This window comes from Sus scrofa, chromosome 5 (assembly GCF_000003025.6).
Source record: "Sus scrofa isolate TJ Tabasco breed Duroc chromosome 5, Sscrofa11.1, whole genome shotgun sequence".
In the NCBI taxonomy this organism is placed as follows: domain Eukaryota; kingdom Metazoa; phylum Chordata; class Mammalia; order Artiodactyla; family Suidae; genus Sus; species Sus scrofa.
The window spans coordinates 60,199,691-60,225,427 of NC_010447.5; the positions used below are offsets into that span (position 1 = coordinate 60,199,691).

A 25,737-nucleotide genomic window follows, 5' to 3' on the forward strand; every position below is an offset into this window, starting at 1 on the left:
CTGAATCTTTAGAATTTCCATTGGTGAAAGTGTGTTGGTGGCCAACACTCTCAGGGGTTGTTTTATCTCATATGCCTTCATCTGAGGTCAATAGATTTTTTTTTTTTTTTTGTCTTTTGTCTTTTGTTGTTGTTGTTGTTGTTGCTATTTCTTGGGCTGCTCCCTCGGCATATGGAGGTTCCCAGGCTAGGGGTTGAATCAGAGCTGTAGCCACTGGCCTACGCCAGAGCCACAGCAACGCGGGATCTGAGCCGCGTCTGCAACCTACACCACAGCTCACGGCAACGCCGGATCCTTAACCCACTGAGCAAGGCCAGGGACCAAACCCGCAACCTCATGGTTCCTAGTCGGATTCGTTAACCACTGCGCCACGACGGGAACTCCGATTTTTTTTTTTTTAAACCGTGTGGTTGGTATCATTCTACTGTCTATTCACATTCTTCGTTGCTATTGAAACAATCTGTTGTTATCATTCCTGATTCTGTTTCAATGTGATTTGTTTAGATTTTTATTTCTTGTTATGCTGCTTGCATTTGTTGGCTTTCTTGGTTCTGTGGCTGATGTCTTTCATCATTTGTAGAAAATTCTCTTCAAATATGCCTTTGCCCCATTCTTTTCTTTTAAAACTCTAGGTAGAAATCTGTTTTTCTCACTCTGCCGTGGTTTTTTTATGATCACTGCTCTGGAATCCATTTCTTTTTTTCTTTGTATTTAGCATTCAAGAGATTATCAAGAATTATCTTCATATTATCTTTTCTTACAGTCACATATTCCTCCTATTTCTGTGTGTGTGTTTTCCTTTTCGCTGACCCACTGAAGAGTGTTCAAGTTGGGGTTGTTAGTACTTTGTGAATTCTCTCATCTAAGGGTGTTACCCTGTGTAAATTACAGAGACTGTCTCTTTTTCATTGCTACATTACTTCTCTGCATTTTTCCTTTCTTGTCCTTGCTGTGCTCATAATATTTCCTTTAAATTTTCCTTTTCTTATTTACTTCAAAGAAAAAGTCCATACTTACTGCTTTCAGATGGTTTTGTCCCTTTTCTCTTTCACCTGTTTTCTACCTCTGGTAGATTAATGAGTTACCTACTGAAACATATTGTTCAACTCTTTAAGTAGTATTTGTGTAGAGTTTAACAAATTAATTTTTCAGCCATTGCTTTAAATTTTTTTGCAACTAAATCCTTGTGAAACAGGCCTATTTAAAATAATAACTCTTTTACTTAGCTCCCTTTCTAACTGGAGAATAAATTTAAAACACATGTTTTGTTTCTGGTGCTTTTTAATTTTTCTTTAAATCTTAAATAGCCATTTCTGTTTTATTTTTGGTGGTTATCTTGAAGTTTATTCTTTTGACTAATTTGACCTGAAGGTGAAATTGGAGGTAGCTTTTAGCACTAGATGGCATCCATATAGCTCTAAAATTAATACCAGTATCAGAAGACTGGAGATCGTCTTAGTACTATTTCATTCTGACTCTTGGAGTCTTGGGCAGGAACTGAGTCGCTAATTTTGTCAAAGATATTAAAGATCCACCCCCCATGCATAAAAGAAGAGGTGTTTTTTGGAGCATGTCTACCTACTGTAGGGATCGGAGTAAGATGACCAGCCTTTTCCTGCTGATTTATGTGGATTTGAAAAAGAAAGTAATACATGATGGCTTTTATTTCCTGGAGTGTTTAAACTCTTAAAGGGTACCAGTTTTCCCAGGCGAAAATTCAGAATTACCAATTGTTTTTTGAGTATTGCAGTTTTGTTTAAATCATGACAGCTTTTAAAATATTGATCTTACTGGACTGGACCTGCTGGAAGGAAAAAGTTAAAAAATTTATAAATATTTAGGGAGTTCCCATTGTGGCGCAGTGGAAACGAATCAGACTAGTATCCATGAGGATGCATGTTGGATCCCTGGCCTTGCTTAGTGAGTTAAGGATCTGGTGTTGCTGTGAGCTGTGGTGTAGGTGGCAGATGTGGCTTGGATCTCGCATGACTGTGGCTGTGGCTGTGGCATAGGTCGGCAGAATTGGACCCCTAGCCTGGGAACTTCCATATGCCTCTAGTGTGGTCCTGAAAAGCCTAAATAAATAAGTAAATAAATAAAAATAAAAATTTGTAAATATTTAGAAAAAAACATTAGTTTTGTGATCTTTTCACACTTTTTATTTGGCATCGCTAAGTGTAGATGCAAGTCAACCAAAGTAACGCAGTGTCAAAGTAACTGTACTACTTACATTATCCATTTTTTTGGTCTTTTTAAATTTTTCAATTTTTTTTCTTTTTTTTTTTAGGGCCACACTATCTGCATGTGGAGGTTCCCAGGCTAGGGGTCAAATTGGAGCAGTAGCTGCTGGCCTGTGCTACAGCCACAGATCCGCCAGATCTGAGCCGAGTCTGTGACCTATACCACAGCAAAACAACAACGCAGGATCCTAACCCACTGAGCAAGGCTGGGGATTGAACCTGTGTCCTCATGGATAGTAGTCAAATTCATTTCCACTGAGCCACGATGGGAAATCTTATATAGATTTTGATGAAAATTTCTAGGTAACCCATCAACCCCTCTTTTATCATTTTGACACCATCTTCTAAACTGAAGACATAAGCTTTTTAGCGATATTCTTTATTATGTTCTGTTTATTCATATCTCAAGTAAAATGAGACTCTTCTGTCATATATTGAATGAATAGCAAATTAAAACCTCCAGTAAAGGGTCGCTGTTATAGATATAAAGAATTGAATGTCAAAAGTCGAAAAATTTTAGGAGTTCTGTCATGGCTCAGTGGTTAACGAATCCGACTAGGAACCATGAGGTTGCAGGTTGGATCCCTGGCCTTGCTCAGTGGGTTAAGGATCCGGCGTTGCTGTGAGCTGTGGTGTAGGTTGCAGACGAGGCTCGGATCCCAAGTTGCTGTTTTCTCTGGGGTAGGCTGGCGGGCTACAGCTCCGATTGGACCCCTGTCCTGGGAATCTCCATATGCCGTGGAAAGCAGCCCAAGAAAAGGCAAAAAGACAAAAAAAAAAAAAGAAAAAAAGGAAAATTTTAGAAGAAATTTGAAAATTCATTTTAATCTCACAGATCTTTGTATATTTATTCTTAGTAAATTTTAAACAGTAATGGTGAACCTTCAAAATTCCATTTCTTAACTTACAAAACTTTGGAAGGAAATATGGAAGGCCATTGTTTGGATAAGAATTTATGTGGTACTTTGTTCCCGTATATCGTCTTCTGCAGTGTAAGGACTGAGTGCCACTTGGGGCTAATTACTAGCTGATATTCAGGGTTAGCTGGTTAATGATTTAAACAGATTAATACCACCTGTACAAGAACAGAATGCTGTGGATATCCAGCTGCTTGAAAAAGTCACATTTCTCTTTACTATTTCTAAACCCTGTCTAAGTGCACTAGAATTCCTTTGGGAGCTTTTAGACTGTATTGAGGCCTGAGTCCCAGCCCGCAGCAATTTAATCAGAATCTCTGATGTAGGAAACCAAGTTACTGATATTTTTAATGAGTTCTCAGGTTATTCTCAAATTATACTACCAGCGTTAAAAATTTATGCATTAGATATTTCATGCTGTTGTTGCTGGTGTTGGTATTAACATTAATGTTCTTGTTGTTTTTACTATTGGTGTGTTTGCGTGGAGAAGTGGTGCACAATCCAAAAATCATTGTGCCTAAGATAACTTGTATTAATTAGTCTGGGCCTCTGTAACCGCATAACTGGTGGCTTAAACAACAGAAATTTATTTCTCATGGTTCCAGAGGTTAGGAAGTTCAAGATCAAGGTGCCAGCAGGTTTGGTGTTTGGTGAGGGTCTGCTTCCTAGTCATCTTTTTCACTGTAACTCACACAGTAGAAGGGGCGGGGGAGCTCTCTGGGGACTTTTTAATAAGGGCATTAATCCCATTCACAAGGGCTCTAGCTTCAGGACCTAATCACCCAGAGGCCATACCTCCTAATAACATCACCTTGGAAGTTAGGATTTCAACATATGATCCTAAGGACTAGGAGGGGGAGAGCATTCAGGCCATAGCGTAACTGTTAATGATGTAGTTGCTGAATATTCATTATGTATTGATGATTATTGGATTTTGGAGTTATAAAAAGTTAAGTTGAGGGAGTTTCCCTCGTGGCTGAGTGGTAACGAACCCGACTAGGATCCTGGAGGATGTGGGTTTGATCTCTGACTTCCTCGCTCAGTGGGTTAAGAATCCATCATTGCTGTGAGCTGTGGTGTAGGTCGAAGAAGACATGGCCCAGATCTGGTGTTTTTGTGGCTGTGGTGTAGGCTGGCAACTGCAGTTTCGATTCGACTCCTTGCCTGGGAACCTCCATATGCTGCAAACTCGGCCCTAAAAAATGTGAAGAAAAAGGTTAGGTTGAATTTTCTTTTATACCTCATTGTTTCATTGTTTATTGTGACATAAGTATCATATTTTAATGTTAAATTGGCTTTTCTGTCTGTCACAAATTGTTCTCTTTATTATCAGTTTTCATCAAGGCACTGTTTTAGATAAGTGTACAGATGGAAGGTTCAGGATGTGATTTGCCTGACAGTTTTCTGCCAGTCATTCCCACTAATGCTGACATTGGCCGTTAAATAGAGGAGTCATGGTAGATTGAGGGAAGAGCTGTGAGATTTGTGAAACAATGCCGTTTGTAAGTTAGTGGAGGTGGTGGAAGTTCTAAGACATGAGACATTGGGACAAGAGTTGAAGTGAATTTGTTTAAACTTTTAAGTGACAGTGTTTAGATCTAAAAATGTGTATTAGTGCTCATAGTTTTAAGCAATAGAAATCCCTCTAATTTAAAACGGGGGAAGTTTTTTTTTTTTTTGTCTTTTTGCCATTTCTTGGGCCACTCCCGCGGCATATGGAGGTTCCCAGGCTAGGGGGGTCTCATTGGAGCTGTAGCTGCCAGCCTACGCCAGAGCCACAGCAACGCGGGATCCAAGCCGCATCTGCGACCTACACCACAGCTCACGGCAACGCCGGATCGTTAACCCACTGAGCAAGGGCAGGGATCGAACCTGCAACCTCATGGTTCCTAGTCGGATTCGTTAACCGCTGCGCCATGACGGGAACTCCAGGAGAAGTATTTTTAAAGAGAATGTTGGGTTACTCTTAGATTTCCTAAATGGTAGAAGGACTAGACTTGGAATCTGTAGCCAGGAACAGTACTGCAAATCATGCCACAGACCTGGATCATGAAGGCACTGTTTGTTAGGTGGCATGTTCACTACTATTTGTACTCTCTCACTGGCATGAGGCAGTAGATACTCCTTAAACTGCTGCCAGTGCTCCCTTATAAAACTGGATTCAAGAAGGATGAATTAACTTAAACTGGATTTAATTAGCCCTTGCAATTATCCCCACTAGAATGGATTGTTTGTGGTTCTTGCTGCTGCAGCAGCTGTTACTTCCTCCTTTCCTGCCTTTGCTGCCTCCTTCCATGATTTTTCTGACTGGTAAAACCCAGATTCTTATGCTCCAGTCCCAGTTGCAAGCTAGGTTAGAAAGCAAATACCTGGTGTTTTCAGTTTTTTTAGTTCAGGTAGTGGTTCTGCCTCATAAGGTGGAGGATTCTTCAAAGGAAGGTAGTTTAGATGCTGGATACCCCCTTAAAAATTCCAAGTGTCCATGACAGAACATTTTGTAAGAGAATGGTCATAGGATTTATCCCTATCTTTGCATCATTGAATACTGTATTTTTTTTCCTTTCTGTTGAGAAGATGGAGTATGATAGTAGATAAAAAAGAAGGCAGTTAGTAGAAATATGATTTTGTAACTGGAATGAGTCTTAGGAATTATCTAGAAGCCAATCTAAAGCAGAAAATATGAATTAGGGAGTTCCCGTCGTGGCGCCGTGGTTAACGAATCCGACTAGGAACCATGAGGTTGCGGGTTTGATCCCTGCCCTTGCTCAGTGGGTTAAGGACCCGGCGTTGCCGCGGGCTGTGGCATAGGTTGCAGACGGCTTGGATCTCATGTTGCTGTGGCTCTGGCGTAGGCCGGCGGCTACAGCTCTGATTCGACCCCTAGCCTGGGAACCTCCATATGTGGCGGGAGCGGCCCTAGAAAAGACAAAAAAAAAAAATATGAATTATAAGAGGAATGCTGTTCACTGAGAAATCATCTTTACTCCTATTAGTGAAATCATTTTCTACTCCCATTAGCCCTCATAAGGAAGCTGCTATATAAAGTAGTGAACAACACCTTTATAATATCACCAGTGATGCATTTATTTGGCTTTTGTCCCTGTAGCATTAGAGCAAAATGCAGTTCAGTAAGAGCAGGTCAGGTAAGCTGGAGATATGGACTGAGGCAAGGGCAAGATTCTCCTCAAAAACGAGTTTTGGGATTCCTATAAAATATCAGGCCTGTAATTGAAGCCCTCAGAAGGCACAACTGAAATTTTACCTTTATTCTCTTCACCAGAGAGAAGTCAATGAAGTTTAAAAAAAGTCAATGAAGCCATACATATAGTTTTTAGGTTTGAATGATGGGATGTTCTTGTCAACTAGTAGTAAAGTGTTATAGAATAGAGACTAATTATGTAGATTTATTATGTATAAGTCAGTTTTAAGCTTAGGGAAATAATGTATAATAAACCTTTATGAGTGTTGCTATGGAAAATCTATACAGTGGGCACACAAAGGAGAGAGTAATCAGTTTTACTCAGGAGGCTATTGCAGGTTGGTGCTCTTTAGCTGAGCAGTTGCTGGCCAGAGGGACAAGGTGTGAAAATGGGTATTAGCTTTTAGTCAGCAGGAATGCTTTGTGCCAGACTCTCTCATGGCATTGCATATTCAAGGAATAACAAATAACTTGTAACTGGAGTGTAGTAGAATAATGATATTCATTAAAATAAAATTCTGCTTGTGTTTGTTTTTTTTTTTTTTTTTGGCCGCACCTGCAGCATTTGGAAGTTTCTGGGCCCTGGGTTGAATCCGAGCTGCAGTTATGACCTATGCCTCAGCTGTGGCAACGCTGGATCCTTTAACCCACCTTGCTGGGCTGGGTATCGAACCTGCAACTCTGCAGTCACCTGAGCTGATGCAGTCAGTTTCTTAACTCATTTCATCACAGTAGGAACTCCCTCTACCTGTGTTTTTCAAGGATATGGTCCCTGTAATAAGAGCCACATATAAAATGGCCCAAGAGCAGGTGAGCGCAGATCATTATTAAAACACTTCAGTGCTGACTATAAATATGCTTGCCATTATATTAGATGGTTTTAGGATAGGAGAATACAGTGATAAATAACATAAGGACTTAGAATCTAGAGGGGTGGTAAACATGGAAACTGTCCTGATATCATATGTATTTGAGATGTACAAAGCGCAGGAGCCCAGAGGAGAGAGGGTTTGAGTCGTCAGGAAATGCCTCCACCAAGGTGTGGTGACATTTGAACTGTCCTGAAGAATCAGGATATTTATGAGGTCTAGAAGGAGGAGAGTGGAATTGCACATATCATTTTTATTAGAGGAGCTCAAAATGTATCACTTAAGATTTCTTCAGAAAGAGTATAGTTACCAGCAGTTTGGCAAAATTGCTGTAGTTAGCATTTTCTTTGATGAGAGTAGGGAATTAAATTTAGTCTGTTATTTATCTCAGGTTTATAAGCTTTATCTTCCGTTGGTATTCTACCAGTGTTGTTTCTGAATTAAATATATTCTTTGTATTGTGTCCAGAAACTCTATTAAATTAGTCAACTAGACTGGGTGCTTAAAGGATCATTTTTCTCCAGGATAATCAGTTTATACATGCGGAATTCCATTATGATGCATATTGTCAGAGCAAGGATTCTATTTAATAGAACCCGTGTTCTTTCCTGTCTCTATAGTAGAATCTTTTTTATTTGGTTACTGTATATGCTCTGTAAAAACAAATAATCTAAAATGAATGCTTTCTTTATCTTCTGATAATCACCATATACTGTTAAAATAAGATACTAACACAAACAATTAAATAGAGGGAAAACAGTGTTCTATCAGGAAATATCCTTGAATTCTCCAACATCCTCTTCACTTAAAAACCTAATCTACTAACTAATGTAAGACCAAACTGGTTCAGGGATCAGGAAGAGGAAGGATATGTGAATTTTGCATGACAATCTTCACTCTTCATAGGCCAGAATTTTTTCACTGGATTTTTCCCAGTTTAATTAATAATGGGTGTGATTTTAGAAATTGTGTCATAACAAATTTCATGGCAAGAAAATGTTTTTGAGGAACTGGTGGCTTTTTACATAGTTAGATTTTTTTACCTTAGGTGTGTCACGTTATGTTCTTAGAATGTGGCATGACATTACTTATCCTTTGAAGTTGCTTGGTTTCTTATGAAGCATTTTTTTTTTTTTTTTTTTTTTGCTCTGTTACTATAGTCCAACTTCATTGACTATTAACATCCTTATTATTTTATTTACCTTTTCTGTCTAACTCTTCCTTAATTTTTACACTATTTTTTGGTTACTCTTTTGGCTGGTTCTTTGGATATGAGAAGGAAAAACAATGAGGTCAGTATGCTCATTTCATCCTTATCTGAACTTGGCATGTTACCCCTTAAACTTTGTCTATATTCCATCAATATGGACTGTTCACATTTGCCAAATCTTAGGAGCCATCCTAGTCTGTCCTTTGTCTTTCTTCTTCCATGTTGATCCATCCCTCAATTTGATATTTTGAATATTTCAGAAGTTTTGTGTCTTCATTTTCTTTCTCTGATTTCCTCCCCCTCTAGCCAGTCCCTTGGTGTTATCAACAGTGATTTGTAAAAGAATAATCTTAACCACTTTTCTGCTTACAGTCTTAAGTAACTTATCCCTCACAGGCTGTGCAGTCTAAGCTTCTTAGCAGAACAGGATAGGTCCCATCCATGGGACTTCTTTTGTTGCCTTGTGTCCCCCAACAGTACGCTATATACTGCGGCTCTAATGTCCTAATCGTGCTTTTTCTTGTCATGACTTCTTATGTCCTTTGCATAGGCTCTGTTTTCTTCCTGGAATACTGTTTCCCATTTTGGCAACTGCCTAAATAAAAGTATTACTTCTTCTGATGAGCTTTTATTGAAAATTCTTAAATTCACCGGCTTGATTGGATATCAGTTCCCTGTACTCTTGTAGCACACTGTTCTTACCTCTCTTGATATATTTGTCACTGTCTAGATTGCAAGTTTCATAAGGATAGTAGTTTTGTTTAATTTTTGATTTTTTTTTTTTTTTTTTTTTTTAGGGTTATAGGTGATGCATATGGAAGTTCCCAGGATAGGGGTCAAATCAGAGCTACAGCTGCCGGCCTGTGCCACAGCCACAGCAATGCCAGATCCAAGCTGCATCTGCAAACTACACCAAAGCTTGCGGCAATGCCAGATCCTTAACCCACTGTTCAGGGCCAGGGATTGAACCTGCATCCTTATGGATACTAGTTGGGTTCGTTTCTGCTGAGCCACAATGGGAACTATTTTGTTGGTTATTTTCATATTCCTATGCCAAACACGATGCTTAGTAGCTCCTAGTAGATGCTCAGTACATTAAAAGAAATTAAATAGTATCTTGGTAACTTCAAAAATATATCTTTTTCTGCTGCTTTCTTTTTGTTTTCTGTATTAACTTTGTAATGAGTTTTTAACTTAAAAGTTAAATAACAATAGAAATGTTTAGTATTTATAGATGAAATTTATTACTTTAAATATTAAATATTTGAACAAATGAAAATACCAGCAAGCTTTATTTAAAAATTCTGAATTTTTATCACATTCTCTCTTTTTTTTTTTTTTTTTTTTGGCTTTTTAGGGCCACACCCTTGACATATGGAGGTTCCCAGGCTAGGGGTCCAGTTGGAGCTGTAGCTGCTGGCCTGTGCCAGAGCCACAGCAATGCAGATTCCGAGTCATGCCTGTGACCTATACCACAGCTCATGGCAATGCCGGATCCGCAACCCACTGAGCGAGGCCAGGGATCGAACCTGCATCCTCATGGATACTAGTCAGGTTCTCTAACTGCTGAGCCACGACAAAAACATCTTTTATCACATTCTTATCTGACAAATGTTTGTTTCATTTGTTGTAGTTGAAGCCTTTTTCTATTCCTTGAAGTAACATGACTTGGTATATTTCTTAGGGTTGAATAATGGAAGGGTTGTCTGTTAGCTTTGATGAGCAGTGAAATGTGTATAATTTTATTTATTACTAAAATTCTTCTTGAGCTAAGTAGTTCTTTTGTAACAACTTTTTATTACATCATAAACTAGACACTGAGTTTTTAACAAGTTTAGTGCTTCCTTAGACAAGCTTAGTGGCAATTGTAAATTATACCAAAAGGACAAAGAGACTATTGCTGTATCCATTTTGATAGTGTGCAAATTACTTATGGTCAGCCCTATGAGTTATTTATAATTTATCTACAAATTATGATAAGTATTATAGCATGGCAAAGTAAGCTACACGAGCCCAAAGGTGTAACTCTACTTTGTTTAGGCAAGCTAGGAAAGACTTCTACAGAAAAGAAGTTTCCTTTGTATTAACTTAAAAAATAGTCTTTTGTTTCTTATTTGTGTTTAAGCAACTTTATTGAGATGTAATTTATATGCAGAAATATGTATATTTTAGTGTTTATAGCTTGATGGGTTTTGATAAATGTATGTATTCTACCATTACAACTTTCTTGAATGGTGTGATAAAGTGGGGTTTGGGGAGGGGAGTAATTTGTCTTCTGTTGAATTTTAGGAGTTCTTCATGCATTGCAGGTGTAAGTCCTTTGTCAAGTATGTATAATGTGCTACAATAGGTTGAATGTAGAAAGCTCAGATTTTGTCATTGGCAACAAATTGAGTGATAAGGTCATTTCATGTATTTCTGAGAAAGTATCTGCCTGATATGTTTTACTAACCATAGCTTGTCATTCACTTTTTTAAAAAGTAAATATGGTGTTCCATGAAAAAAAAGCAGCTAGCTCAGTTGGCCAAGTGCTTTTTCTCAAGACAACCATTATACTTTCATATGCAGCAGAATTATTTTCTCTGTAGATCCCATTTTGTCATACAGAACTTTAAATGTGTAATCTAAGGTCAAAATCTAATGAAATTAATAATTTTTCTGCCTTACCAGTATCAGTGTTCATTGAGACAGACTTTTCTTTTGTATGTGATGAAGAATAAATACAGTGAATAAGCACAGCTGGTTGCCACTCCCTTCATTTATATTAAGGTGCCACCAGTTTTATCCACCCTTGCTTTTGGATCATCAGTGTAAATATCAACATAGGTAGGTAGTTCAGGGTAATCTCTGCAATTCAAAAAAGTTATTTAACATTTTGAATATTTCAGCACCACTTATTTATTGTTCCAAGCATTCACATAGACGAATCTTCTTTGGTGATTAGTTGGTACTGACTAACAAGAACCGAAGAACAAGCTAAACAGTACGTCTGGCCTCATCTGTAGCTTTTAGTCATGTGTAAGGCAAAAGCACAGATTCTTAGATGACATTAACTTCTGTCTTCATGTTTGCAGCTTAATTTAAAATGTCGTTTTACTGTATCTTTGAAAATTGGTGATGCTGTAATTTCTTTTATCAACTTTTCACTGAGGAGGAATTCAGTAATGTTAACTGGAGAAAGCTTTATTGGTCTCAATTGTTGTATGAGTTTCTCCAGCTGCAAAGCTGTAATAAACATCATTTGGCTTTTAATGAGTTCATATTTACATTTAAACTTTGCAATTCCTTTTTCTTTAAACTCTGAATGATTGGACTCAAGATAATGCCTCAACTTTACCAGAACCAAATACTGTTCACAATAAGATAAGCTAGTATAAAGTTTGCTTTTGTAATACTTTGTTTTTCATTTATAGTTTTGCTCAGGGTCTTGGACTGCTCCCTTCTGCGAGTCAGAGAACTTGCTCTCTAATAGATCAGTATCATATTTTAGCATATATAAGCATTATAGCTATGGGTTGAAGAAGTTTTTTAATCTCACCCTTTTGGCCAGTGATCCATTCTTAAATGCCAAACAGATAAAAGTAAATTTTCTTTTAAGCTAGAACATTATTAGTAAATTTCAAAATATAAAAGTTTAAAAGAAAATTTTAACATTGAGAATATTATAAAACAAAATGATTTATTTACTCCTTGATGTGTTTTTGCTTTGGACACAAGGAAAATTTCAGGACTTCAAAAATAACACATTTTTATATGATAATGAGGCACAGAGATTATAGCAGGTATAATCAAAGGTAGCTGGTAAGAGTGCAGGAGTGCTGAGAATAAATTGAGATAATCTGTGAACATAGTTATATCCAAAACCTGCTGCCTTAGAAACTTATAGAAAATGTAATAGACAACTAGACATTCCATGAGCCACCAGGGTGAAGTCATCGCCACAACTCATGTAGCCATGAAAAACTCCAGAATGAATGGGAGAAAGGCCAAATAAATACATAAGACTTAGCAATATTCTGAAAATAGTTTTGACCCTGCAGACCTCCTGAAAGGATTCCTAAGATCTCCAGGGGTCTTTGAACCACACTTTGAGAACCACTGCCCTCGGTATGGTCTATATTCAGTCCTTTGAGGTGTCTCAGCTAAATGGTGGTCTTGAGACTTTTTACTCTGGCCTTACAGAACATTTAAGACCACCTGCATTGCTTGACTTCTGGCATTTTGGTTCTGTTCTCAATCTGATAATCCTTGAGGAAATTATGCATGCACAGTGGGTTCTTAGTCCAAGGACCCATGGGGATCCCTGAACCACCCCCCCCCAGCCCCATTGCCCAGTATAACTTTCTCCCAATGTAACTTTCTCTCAGTGTAACTAACTTTTCTCCCTACAGGTTCTAGTCTTTCCCCCCAAATTCTCACTCCTTAAAGCTTAGTGAGGTCAGTGTTCCTAACTTCACTTTTGGCTTTCCACTCTTTGGTTGGTGAGTTGTTACCAAGTTGAGTTCAGGTGACTTTGGAGCTCACCCAGTGAGTTTCCCTTGTCCCTTGGTTTGTGGTCTTGTGCTGCCTTATTTTCAGTTCCTGGAAATAGCTGCCTCTTAAATTTTGTTTAATTTTATGATTATTTACTGTGGAATAGCTAGCTGAGTAGAAGTTAATATGCGATGGCTGCAATTTCATGAGTTAATTATTGGTAGTGATTATGAGCATTTTAAATTAGGATAGAGTAAAATGGTATGTGCAAAAACATTAAGCACAAGAATATAATATGAGAAAAAATGTATATGTAAGTATGACTGTGTCACTTTGCTGTACAGCAGAAATTGACATAACATTGTAAATAAACTGTAAGAAAAAAATTTTTAAAGCAAGATAATTTTAAAAAAGGTAGGCACAGGAAACTTCGTGATGCCTTTTGGGAAGAGTATGTAGTCGCTGTGTTTAGAGTAGAGTCAAATGCAAGTCTGCTCATAACACTCTTCCCCCAGGTTCTTGGCAGAAGCCATTAACTAAAAAAATCACTGAGTTTCTTCCCCTCACAGCTCTGACTAGACTTCACAGTCTTTATGAACAGATACCAAAAGTCACTAATGGTTGGCTGTTAATGGGAAAAAAACCTATTTGTCAACTTGGGGCTGTAACTATAGGATTCAAGGTAGGGGGTTCTAGGAGATAAAACTAAGAAGTTAGGCTAGTCCTGTAGAAAGGCCCTAAGCTCTTTATATATATGAATATTTCTGTTGTTTTGTTCTACTGCCATTGTCCATTTGCTTTAGTTACCACCTCATTCTTTTTTTTGTCCATGCCCATATGGCACGTAGGAGTTCAAGAGCCAGGGATTGAACCTGCGCCACAGCAGTGACCCGAGCTGCTGCTGTAACAATACCAGATCCTTAACCTACTGCACCACAAGGGAACTCCACACCTCATCCTTTTTCACTTGGGAAATTTGAAATAGATTTGTAACTAGTATCTGTATTTTTCTTCTTTTAAATCCAGTACGCTACCACTGTGATCTATATAAAATGTACAAGTTTGACCATGTCATCCCTCCTCCCAAAATGATCCAACTTAGACCATGTCCTCCCTCCCCTCCAAACCATCCACCTTATCAATGGTTTCCCAGTATCTACAGTGTTAAGCTTAAGCTCTTGAATACAGATATAAGACGCTGTGAGACTTTATCCCTTTCTTTTCCAGCCTGATCTCAAACCTTTCCTTTTATGCTGTAATAATATTGGAGTGCATGTAGTTCCTTTTATACACAGTGCAATATTTTGTCCTTCCAACTTCCTATGAGCAAGCCTGCTCCTCCTTCAGGGCTCTACTCAGGTGTCATTATCTCTGGTTGGACTCATAGCCCCTCATTTGTTGCTTTCGGAATACTTGGGATCACAGTTACCTCTCTTACACCCCTTGCTATAATACTTGAAAACTGTCTTTTCTGAAAACTCTTTGAACACCAAGATCACACTTCAAGGAATGTTTGTCACTTGGTAGGTGCTTAGTATTAGTGAAGTTACATTGAACTGCATTGGTGAAAATTAAATAATGAATAATCCAAAAAAATGTTTCTACTGTAGAGAAAAATTTGACAAATACTAAAATGTTTAATACCATGCAAAGCCAAAACTATTCAAAGAAATCCTTTTTTTTTTTTTTTTTGCCATTTCTTGGGCTGCTCCCGCTGCATATGGAGGTTCCCAGGCTAGGGGTCTAATCAGAGCTGTACCTGCCAAGCCTACGCCAGAGCCACAGCAATGCGGGATCTGAGCCGTGTCTGCAACCTACACCACAGCTCATGGCAACGCCAGATCCTTAACCCACTGAGCAAGGGCAGGGATCGAACCCGCAACCTCATGGTTCCTAGTTGGATTCGTTAACCACTGTGCCACAATGGGAACGCCTTCAAAGCAATCTTAATGATCAGTATATAAAGTACAGTTGTTTTGTGATGTTTAAAATTGTCATAACATTAAAAATTACTACTGTCTGGGAGTTTCCGTTGTGGTGCAGTGGTTAACGAATCCGACTAGGAACCATGAGGTTGTGGGTTTGATCCCTGGCCTTGCTCAGTGGGTTAAGGACCCGGTGTTGGCTGTGGCTGTGGTGTAGGCCGGCGGCTGTATCTCCGATTCAGCCCTTAGCCTGGGAACCTCCATATGCCGCAGGAGTGGCCCTAGAAAAGGCAAAAAGAGAAAAAAAAAATTATTACTGTCTGATATAAAAGTGTAGGGAAATGGAAGAAATAGTAAAACTAATATTTATATACTATGAATTATTAGAAATATTAAAAGTGGTTTGAGCAGAGTGTGCTGCTGTCTTCTCATTGTATAACTTACTATATGAAGCAAATATTCCATTTTATGTTTGGATTAAGCTTTCAAAATGCTTCATCCTTTGTGTTTTCAGTGTTGTAAATTATCTCAGTTCATTCAGTGTGAAATTTTTTTGCTGGCCTCATTCTGAAATGTCTTTATCCTTTTGTCACAGCTACTTTCCTCACTGAAGTTGATAAATTAGTCTTGACTGTGTTCTCCTGGTTGTGTATCTATCCAGAGTCTTGAATGGCAATGGTGTCAACATTCCCATAGTCAGCTATTTCTTCTGTAACTCCATTTATTTTCAATTCAGATTTTACTTCCCATATTATCACTTTTTATTTCTTTGCTGAATTTTCATCTTTCTTGGCCAATTCCATTTGACAGTTCATTTTCATAAAATGTTATATGGTTTTATCTGTACAAGGAGGCAACAACAGATAGATACTTTGCTCTCTGTGTATGAGCTGAAAAACAGGTGGGTGGGGCCCAATCATAGACTTTGAAAGAACAATGGTTACTGATGATCAAACACATCTGTCATTTACATAGTGATTTGTGGAACAGGCAGTAAAATTTGTGCTTTGTGCACATAGAGTTCATATATTTTGATAACTAAAATTTGTGTTGTGGGGGACTGGTTATTTAACTAAACTGTGGTAACTGAAGTTCATACATATTGGAACTGTGCAAAATGATGACTACTTGTACAAACCTAAGAATGCAATATTGGAAGGAGCCTATAAGAAGAATCCTGAAGTTTGCTTATACTTTATGGTAAATGTGCTTCTGAGTTGTCACATACTGTATGCATTTAACAACTAAAGAAAGTCTGAGAAATTGTTTATTTTGGTACAGATAGAGTTTAAATTTCAGGGGTTTTTTTTTGAAGAAAGAAACATGATTCTCTTTGCCATTTTTAGGTTGTTCTTTGACCTTATGCATAAGGCTGCTTCTCAACGGAGCAGTTAATTTATGGGTATAATACCTGATTGGGAAAAGATAGACACAGATAATCAGCTTATCTTCCCACCTTTTTTTTTTTTTTTTTTTTTGTGCTACTTATGGAGATCCAAAATAGTGAAAGGACTCAGATAAAAGTGAAAAAATTTAGACCAGAAGAAGCAATAAAAGCAAAACTAGGAGTTCCTGATGTGGCGCAGTGGAAAGGAATCCAACTAGGAACCGTGAGGTTGCGGGTTCGATCCCTGGCCTCACTCGGTGGGTTAAGGATCCAGCATTGCCATGAGCTATGGTGTAGGTCACACATGCGGCCCGGATCCCGTGTTGCTGTTGCTGTGGCTGTGCTGTAGGCTGGCCTACAAAAAAACAAAACAAAACAAAAAAAACAAAAATAAGTGGACCTACATCAAACTGAAAAGTTTCTGTATAGCAAAGGAAACAAACAAAAAACCCTACAAAATGAGAGAAAATATTTGCACTCCATATATCAGATAAAGATTACTATCCAAAATATATAGAGAACTCACACAACTAGTTAAAAACAATTAAAAAAATGAGCAGAGGCATTAAATTGTTTTCAAAAGAAGACATCTAAATGGCCATTAGGTACATGAAAAGATACTCCACAACACTAATCATTGGGGAAATGCAGAGCAAACTCCAGTGAGATATCATCTCCCATCTATGAGATGGTTATCATCAAGAAGACAGGAGGCAAGTGTTGGTGAGGATGTAGAGATAAGGGAATCCTTGTACACCTTTGATGGGCGTGTAAATTGGCTCAGTTACTATGGAAACCAGTATGAAAGTTCCTCAGAAATTTAAAAAAAGAATTGCTCGAGTTCCTGTTGTGGCGCAGCAGAAATTAATCCAACTAGGAACCATGAGGTTGCGAGTTCGATCCCTGGCCTCACTCAGTGGGTTAAGGATCTAGTGTTGCTGTGAGCTGTGGTATAGGTCGCAGACTCGGCTTGGATCTTCCTTTGCTATGGCTGTGGTGTAGGCCAGCAGCTGTAGCTCTGGTAGTCTGGAAACCTCATATGCCTCAGGTGCAACCCTAAAAAGCAAAAAAAAAAAAAAAAAAAAAAAAAGAAGTGCCATATGATTTAGCAATTTCACTTTTGAATATATAGTTGAACATTGAACAAAATGGGTTGGAGTGCCGAACTTCCGTGCACTTAAAAATCTGCTTGTAGCTTATAACCTGCTCTTCATGTATACATGGTTGCTCTATATCCGGGGTTCCACATCCAGAATTTAACTGACCATGGATTATGTGGTACTGTAGTATTTATTATTGGAAAAAATAAAATCTGCCTGTATGTGGACAACTCAGTTCCAGCTTCTCTTGTTCAAGATCAGCTGTATACCATAGGAAATGAAAACAGGAGTTTGGAAAGATACATGTACTTCTGTGTTCACAATAGCCAAGTTAGAGAAACAGCTTAAGTGTTCTTCAGCTGATGAATGTTAAAGAAGTATACACAGAACACAGTGGAATATTAGCCATTGAGAAAGAAGGAAATCTGCCTTTTGTGGCAATATATATGGACTTTAAGGTCATTATGTTAAATGAGATAAATGATATTAAAGACAAATACTGTATAATATCACTTAGGTGTGGAATCTAAAAAAGCTGAACTTATCAAAACAGTAGAATGGTGGTTACCACAAGTTGGTAATGGAACTGAGGATATATTGTTTAAGTGGACAAACTTAGAACTAGTAGATAAGTTAATCACAAGATAGTGGTTATAGTCAGGAGTACTGTATTATAAACTTCAAAGTTGTTAAAAGACTAGAACTTAGGAGTTCCTGTTATGGTGCAGTGGTTAATGAATCCGACTAGAAACCATGAGGTTGCAGTTGGATCCCTGGCCTTGCTCAGTGGGTTAAGGATCCGGCGTTGCCGTGAGCTGTGGTGTAGGTCGCAGACGCGGCTCGATCCCATGTTGCTGTGGCTCTGGCGTAGGCTGGTGGCTACAGCTCCGATTAGACCCCTAGCCTGGGAACCTCCATATGCCGCTGGAGTGGCCCTAGAAAAGGCAAAAAGCCCAAAAAAAAGCCTAAAAAAGCCAAAAAAAAAAGACTAGATCTTAATTATCCCTACTACAGAAAAGAAATGATAATATGTGATGTGGTAGAGGCGTTTGCTAATGCTGTGGTGGTAATCATATTTCAATATATAAATCTATCAAACCAATATATTGTGTATCTTAAACTGACATGATGTTATATGTCAATTATATTTCAATTAAAAAAAGAAAATTAGACTAGGAAGACATTGGATTTGGATCGCACAATAGTAAAAGAACAAAATGATGCTTGAGTTGATTTCAAGCTGGGAACTGTAAAATTATGTCATTGGCTAATTGCTTTCTTTTTAAAACTCTTGGTGAGAGATCTAATATTCTTATCATAAATTTGTTCCAAATTATTTTAAACTATGAAATATATTAATCAGAGGTAAGTTATTCACTAGAACATTATGAAAATATTCACTGATAGAATGATCTTTGAACAGTTGGCATTTAGCCAACTGAGACATGAAATTAGCATGTCAAACTTCATAGGGAAATGCTACCACCAAATTCAGTCTGTGATCATTGGAAATCTCTAGTCAGTTTCTCTGCCAAGTTGTTCTTCAAATATATTATTTCTTTTCTGCTGGCTGTTGTAGACAAGCACTCTCCCATGTAATAGCCTTATTAAGAATGCTTCAGCAAAAGGAATACTAAACCAAATCAGAAAATGGGAAATTTATCCTTTATTTACTTTATAAAAATCTCATCTTAATCCAGATATTGCATAAAACATAAATGTAGAAGAGGTAATAAAGAGTAAACATTAACCAAATAATCAACTATAATTGTAATGCTATAAGGTACTCTGAGAGCTTACAAGGGACTGTATAGTCTAGTTTGGGCCTTAAGGGAAGACCTCTTTTAGAGGAAACACTACCTAGCCGAACTCTGAAAGAGGGAGATAATGTGTAGAGGGAAAGCCCTGTACTGCCAGGGAGTGTGGTACCTGGCATATAATAAGCAAAGTGAATAGTGGCATTAATTGAAGCTGAAGAGATGGGTAGGAGCCAGATAGTAGAGACTTAAAGCTTATGTTAATGATTTTGGCCTTCATGCTAAAGTGAGATGCTATAAACAAGGGATTTATGACATAAACAACAATAGCCATATGTAGGGATTGTGAGTCCTTTGTATATAGTAACTGCTTTAACTCTCAAAAACCCTATGAAATAGATCTGTTTTGAAGCCTCATATTATAAGGAATATGAGGGACAGAGAGGTAAAGTGACTTGCTTTATAGATTCCATGTCTGGGAAGTGGCAGACCTGAGCAGCCCACCTCTGGTATCTGTGCTCTAAATCCCTGCTATACTTTTTTATAACCCAGCTTTTCACACTTATAGGACTTGTAATTATAAATTACATAACTTACAAATGGGTAGTTTCAACAAAAGAATAATTCTCTTGTGCAGTGATGTTTCAAATATGACATTCATACCACTAGGTGGTGTGTGGATGAATACCTTTTATTTTAATAGTTGGGTATTTTGATGTGTATTAGTATTTATGTCTTTTAAGGCATCGCTTTTTGTCCAGAAACCTAGAAATTACCCCCAGTTTCTGCTCTTCCCTTACCCATAGCCAAGTCCTGTCCATTTTTCCTTCTCAAATATTTGTTGACTTTGTCCTCTGGCAGTCTCTCTCTCTCTCGTTTTTTTCCAGCTACACCCATGGCACATGGAAGTTCCTGGGCTAGAGATTGAATCTGAGCCACAGTTGCAGCTGTGGCAATGACAGATCCTTAACCCACTGCACTGGGCTGGGGATTGAACCTGTGCTGCTGAAGAGACAATACCAGATCCTTAACCTTCTTGCCACAGCAGGAACTGCTCTCCTTTTAAAAATAGCTTTTTAATTTAATTTTTATTCATTTATTTACTTAGGCCATGCCAAAAATTAATGTTATTTTATTAAATAGAAACTTTTTTCCAGCATTGATCTGTGTTTTTCCTTTTCCATTTTCCTACTGTATTTGTAAGTGGTTATTGTATGAATAAGACATTGTGGGGACTAGAAAGTCTTGTGTTTTTTTAAAGAAGCTAAGGGAACAACTGAGGAAAAAATGGATAAGTCTTTTGTGTTAACCTGCATATTTACGATTTCTAGTGCTTTTTATTTCTTCTGTGGCTTTAACTTCTGCTGTCACTTGCCTTAATGTTGCTTCCCTTTTGCTTTCCTTAGTGTTACTAAATTAAATGTTATAAGCCTAATAATTCAATTTTTTGGCCATATCCATGGCATGTGGAAGTTACTGGGCTAGGGATTGAACCTGAGCCACTGAGGTGACAATGCCAGATTCTTAACCTGCTGAGCCACCCAGGAACTCCCTAATAATACAATTTTGTAATTACTTTCTGTGCAGTTTTTAATCCATTAAGAGAAGAAAAGGGAAAAATGTATTTGTACTGCTTTTTTTTTTTCCTTTCTTTCTTTTTTTTTTTTTTTTTTTTGCTTTTTAGGGCCGTACTTGTGGCAGATGGATGTTCCCAGGCTAAGGGTTGAATTGGATCTAGACAGCTGCCAGCCTACACCACAGCTGCAGCAACACCAGACCCCAGCTGCGTCTTCGACCTACACCACAGCTCATGGCCACGTTGGATCCTTAACCCACTTAGTGAGGCCAGGGATCGAACCTGCAACCTCATGGTTCCTAGGTGGATTTGTTTCTGCTGCACCATGACTGCCTTTTATAATTACCTACAAAATTATCTGTTTGCTTCTTCATGTGGATTTGAGTTAACATCTGGGTCACTTCTTTTCTGCCTGATATCTCTTGTAACGTAGTTCTACACACTGCAAATTCTTTCACTTCGCTTATCTGGGAATCTCTTTATTTCACCTTCATTTTTGAAAGATAGTTTTACTGTATGTAAGATTCTTGGTTGACATTTTTCTTTTAGTACTTCCAGTATGTTATCCTACTTCTTTCTGCTGTCAGTTCTGATGAAAAATCAGCTCTTAGTTATGTTATGGTTTCTTTGTAAGTGATGAGTTTTTCTCTTAGTGTACTCAAGATTTCTTTGTCTTTCAACAGTTTGTTGAACTGATATGTATAGTTGTGTATCTCTGTGTCAGTCATACTTGGAGTTTATTAAACTTGATGGATGTTGGGCTAATATTTTTTAAATCAAATTTGGGAAGTTTTTGGTTATGATTTATCTGAAATTATTTTCTTCCCCTCCCCCCTTCCCTTCCCCTCCTTTTCCTCCCATAGTAACAGTTTTAAGATACTTGGCTGTTAACCTGCTTATGTCATGAGTTTATTTTTCTTATGATTTTTAGGTTCATGTACTGGACAGACTGGGGAGAAGTACCAAAGATAGAACGTGCTGGAATGGATGGTTCAAGTCGCTTCATTATAATAAACACTGAAATATACTGGCCAAATGGACTGACTTTAGATTATGAGGAACGGAAGCTTTATTGGGCAGATGCAAACTTAATTTCATCCACAAATCAAATCTGGATGGAACAAATCGGTAAGATTGCCTTGAAAATTTATTTATTTATTTATTTATTTATTTGCCATTTCTTGGGCTGTTCCCACAGCATATGGAGGTTCCCAGGCTAGGGGTCTAATTGAAGCTATAGACGCCAGCCCACGCCAGAGCCACAGCAACACAGGATCCGAGCCGCGTTTGCGACCTACACCACAGCTCACAGCAACGCCAGATCCTTAACCCACTGAGCAAGGGCAGGAATCGAATCCGCAACCTCATGGTTCCTAGTCGGATTCGTTAACCACTGCGCCACGACGGGAACTCCTAAAAATTTATTTTTAAACGTTAGGTTAACACTGTGATATCTTGATGTAGTAAACAAATTATGCTAATTTTATTAAGAAGAAATTAGCATATTTTAGGCTGATTGTCAAAGTGGATGGAGAATAGACTTGTAGTTTTCTTTTTAAAAAGATAACTACACTTATCTATCTTGGTAGCATTTAGAATTTATGGGCTGCGCTTTCTCCTTCTTTACTCTGAGGTAATTTAGTTTCGTCAGGGGTTCTCGACCAGGGATAGTATTTCCATTCTTTCCCAGAGCGTTTGGAAATGTGTGAGGAATTTTGGTTAACACAAGGATTGGGAGTACTACTAGCATTTTAGTTCCTGAGGAGCCAGGCTTGCAAAACATTCTGTAATGTCTGGACACCTAATACAGCAGAGATTTATTCAGAATTACCCATAAAGCCCCCCCATGCACTGTTTGTAGAAGTTTATTTGATAAATCTGTAGACCAGGACTGGCTGGCCAACCTTTTATGTAAAGGGCCATACTGTAAATATTTTAGGCTTTGTGGGACATATCTTTCTTGCAGCTACTTACCTCTGCTATTTGACATGGAAGAAGCTATACATAAGCTATATGTGTGTGTGTGTGTGTGTGAGAGAGAGAGAAAGAGAGAGAGAGAGAGAGAGAGAGACATATACACACACACATAAGGAAATGGACATGGCTGCATTCCAGTGTGTGTGTGTGTGTGTGTGAGAGAGAGAGAGAGAGAGAGGCATATACACACACACATAAGGAAATGGACATGGCTGTATTCCAGTAAAGCTTTATTTGAGCCAGTGGACTAGTTTACTGATCCTGGACTAGGAGAAAACTTAACTGCGTGTGTGCTACACCCAGTATTCATGGAAGACAAAGTTGATGTATAAACACGAAATTTCTACTTGGACCAGGTTCAGATTTTAAAAACACAGAAACTGGGAGCCTTAGGTAGTTCAAAGAATTTTTCAAAGAATAAAAATTTTTAATCTGAACCATGAATGAGGAAGCATTTATAAGTGTTGAAAACCAGGGAAGATTTAAAGAATTTATTTAAATAAACCTTTTTTTTTTTTTTTTTTTTTTTGTCTTTTGTCTTTTGTTGTTGTTGTTGTTGCTATTTCTTGGGCCGCTCCCGCGGCATATGGAGGTTCCCAGGCTAGGGGTTGAATCGGAGCTGTAGCCACCGGCCTACGCCAGAGCCACAGCAACGCGGGATCCGAGCCGCGTCTGCAACCTACACCACAGCTCATGGCAACGCCGGATCGTCAACCCACTGAGCAAGGGCAGGGCCGAACCCGCTACCTCATGGTTCCTAGTCGGATTCGTTAACCACTGCGCCACGACAGGAACTCCTAAATAAACTTTTAAAAATTATGGAGTTAGAGAATTTTTTGCCTTGTTGCATAAGAAGGATGAAATGACTTACAGAAGGATGGTTTAAAAATAATTAGAAATAAGTATTTAAAAATTAGTAAGCATATGATGAGTATGAAGACATAATTGCTGTTTGAACTTCAGATTTGGCTTTGAGAGGGCTACCAGGGAGTGAATATGGCCATATTGTGGTTCTTTGGTTCTTTTGGGATACCCACACAAAAACCAATTAAACTAGATAGCAAATCTGAAGACATACCATAAAATTAACCTCAGGCATCCAGAAGTAAAAGCAGGTAAGGGCAGACCTCTAACAGCCACAAGACCTCCATCATATTACTGTCTGTGCAAGACTAAGTCGAGAGAGTGAGTGGGGAATTTCATTCAGCTTAAAAGCAGAGGATGTCCAAAATAGCCTTAACTATTTGCTAGATAGTGTGGTGGATTATATGAAGAGCAGAAGCTGAAATAAGAGGTTTGGGGTTGCTCACTCCAATATCAGGCAAGTACAGTGTGTCCATGGTAAAGATGGATAGAGCAGTCTGGCTCCAGAGAATTCTCCAAACAGACCTGCTAGAGTTCTCTACCAGGACAGGTAATATAGAGTAGAAATAAAGTTGAATAGAATAGTAGCATCAAAATAGAGTACACAGCAGGGAAAATCAAAGAACAAAAGGGGAAGGAAAGATAAGGATGTCAGAGGAAGAGCTGAGCTTAGAAAGGAAGGTACCGTATTTTTTAACATGTGAAAATAGAAGAGCAAAGTAAAGTTATTAAAACTACTTTGAACACCACTTTGTTCTAATTTCACATAAACAAATGTAAAAGTTTCAAGGTGTAAAATCCCATTCAAGGTTATTATATATTTTATAACAACTTAACTTTGAATGCATACTTAAGTTTTACATTGTCCTCTCTATATTTAATGATTGTGATCTCACAGTATATCTCTTTTTACCCTGTGTACCCATGAATACATTATTGCGTAGTTATTTTTACTACTTTTGCTTTTAACCTTCATAACTATAAGTGATTTGCTCATCACCATTACATTAGAGTACTCTGAATTTAACCATATATTTACCTTTCTTTACCAGTGAGGCTTATACTTTCTTTCGTATGTTTTCCTGTAACTAATTAGCACTCTTTTGTTTCAGCTTGAAGAAAGCCCTTTAACATTTCTTATAAGGCTAATACAGTGGTGATGAACTTCTTCAGCTTTTGCTTGTATGGAAAACTCTTTATTTCTCCTTCCATTCTGAAGGACAGCTCTGCTGGGTAGAGTATTCTAGGTTGGCAGTTGTTTTTCTTTCAGCTCTTTGACTGTATCATGTCACTCCCTTCTTATCGCAAGGTTTCTGCAGAAAAATCTACTGATAGTCTTATGGGGATTCCCTTGTGTGAAACAAGTTTTTTTTTTTTTTCTTTCCTCTTTCTACTTTCAAGAGTGTCTCTTTGTCTTTAACTTCAGACGTTTTAATTATAGTGTGCCTTGGTATGGATCCTTTTGGATTCATCTTATTTGTAACTTTCTGGACTTCCTGGAACTGGCTGTCTGTTTATTTCCCCAGGTTAGGGAAATTTTCAGCCGTTATTTTGGAATGAGCTTTCTGGTACTTTCTGTCCTCTACTTCTGGGACAGTTATGCAAGTAGTAGTCCACCTAATGGTGTCCTTAAAACTGTTGTCATTTTCTTTTATTATTTTTTTTAATTTTTGCTTCTCTGATTGCATGAATTCTACTGCCTTGTCCTTGAGTCTGCTGATTCTTCTGCTTGATCTAGTGTTCTTTTGTACCCCTCTGTTGAAGTTTTTGAGTTCAGTTGTTGCATTCTTCATTTCTGATTTCTGTTTAGTACTTTCTTCTATTTTCTATTTTTATTTTTATTGCTTTTGTTGTTGAAATTTTCACTTTTTTCATGCATTGTTCTTTGGACCTTGGTGAGCATATTTATGATTGTTCTTTTGAACTTTTTATCACATAAATTCTATATCTTTGTTCATTAAGGCCTGTTTCTGGAGTCTTTGTTTGAAAAATATTCCTCTGTTTCTTCATTTTCCTTGACTCTCTGTGTTGGTTTCTGTGCTTTAGATAAAACAGCTAGCTCTCCCAGTCTTGTCATTGTAGTCTTGTGTAGGATATGAACCTTAGCAATCAGCTTGGCCCAAGCTCTTGGTTGTCTCACAAACCTTTATGATTGTCCAAGCTGCTTTCTTTGTTCTTCTTGCTCCTACTAGTTTAATTGTCAAGTGTTCCACAGAGGAGGATCACAGTCAGCACTTTGATGC

General features: G+C 38.0%; 1 protein-coding gene across 1 annotated transcript in view; it reads left to right on the forward strand.

Annotated features, from left to right (window-relative positions):
• The window catches only part of LRP6 (LDL receptor related protein 6), a 169,679-nt gene that overhangs the window by 50,650 nt on the left and 93,292 nt on the right, over positions 1–25,737 (forward strand). Inside the window, 2 exon segments of the mRNA XM_021092344.1 lie at positions 21,585–21,733; positions 21,736–21,781. Of these exon segments, the coding sequence (XP_020948003.1) occupies positions 21,585–21,733; positions 21,736–21,781 (195 nt within the window).